General features: G+C 70.9%; 1 protein-coding gene across 1 annotated transcript in view; it reads left to right on the top strand.

Annotated features, from left to right (window-relative positions):
- CFAP99 (cilia and flagella associated protein 99) overlaps positions 1-916 on the top strand; it is a 22,359-nt gene that overhangs the window by 11,175 nt on the left and 10,268 nt on the right. Inside the window, exon 4 of the mRNA XM_005886472.2 lies at positions 710-819. Coding sequence (XP_005886534.1) covers positions 710-819 — 110 coding nt within the window. The remainder of the gene's footprint in view (positions 1-709; positions 820-916) is intronic.

Genomic DNA, 916 nt, shown 5'->3' with positions numbered 1-916 from the left:
GCGCCTCCAGCCCCCCACCCCCACCCCGCCCAGGGCAGCTGCCACCAGGAACATCACCGGGTCCCATGTCAGCTGAGGGTGGGGCTGGGAACAGCTCAGAAGCCGAGGCCGTCCTGGGCCTCCCCCAGGCCACACAGTCTCCCCAGCGCTGGCACCAACCACCCCAGCAAGGGCTGGGGGGACAGGAGGCTTCCCGGGACCCTCCCCCTGGCACTGCCTGGGCGGGGAGGGGGGCAGGTTGCTGAAATGGAGCTGTCCCGTCCACGTGTGGATCCCAGAGCCCGTGGGGGGATGGGGAGGCAGGCAGTTCCAAGAACTCCCTGGAAGTGGGGTGCAGGCCTCCAGGTTCTAGGGAGTGGCTGGGGCTCGGGGCCCCCCTAGTGAGCCCACCTCCAGCCGGGCTGGCCCAAGTGCCAGACACTGTGAGCAGAAGCCGTCTGCTGCGGGCAGCTCCCCCAGAGTGGGCGCCCCGGCCCAGAGGGGCCGCGAGGGAGGTCTGTCCCGAGGGGAGGGAGGTCTGTCCCGAGGGGAGGGAGGTCTGTCCTGAGAGGAGGGAGGTCTGTCCCGAGGGGCCTCCTGCCTGGCGGGCGCGCTGGTCCCTCTCCTGGTGCGTCAGCCCCACCTGCTCCTGGGCACGGACTGTCGGGGGAGGGGGGGGGCGCCAGGTGTGGGTGCCGGGCCGAGCCCCCACCTCCCGCTCCTCCGTCAGTTCCTCAGGTTCTTCTTCAACCCCTTGAACCTGAGCTCGTGGGTGCAGGACGAGTGGAGCCTCGTCTACGAGAAGCAGCTAGTGGAGACCTGGACGGCCCCCCTGCTGAGGTGGGGGGCCTAGGGGGGTCCCTTCCTGCTCACGGGCGGGAGGGGTGAGGGGGTTCGGAGCAGCCACGGCCCGTGGTACGCGAGCGTGCAACCCAGA

This window comes from Myotis brandtii, unplaced genomic scaffold, assembly GCF_000412655.1.
Source record: "Myotis brandtii unplaced genomic scaffold, ASM41265v1 scaffold986, whole genome shotgun sequence".
NCBI lineage: Eukaryota > Metazoa > Chordata > Mammalia > Chiroptera > Vespertilionidae > Myotis > Myotis brandtii.
Note: the sequence above shows the minus strand (reverse complement) of the source record. Positions and strands in the feature narration are given on the sequence as shown.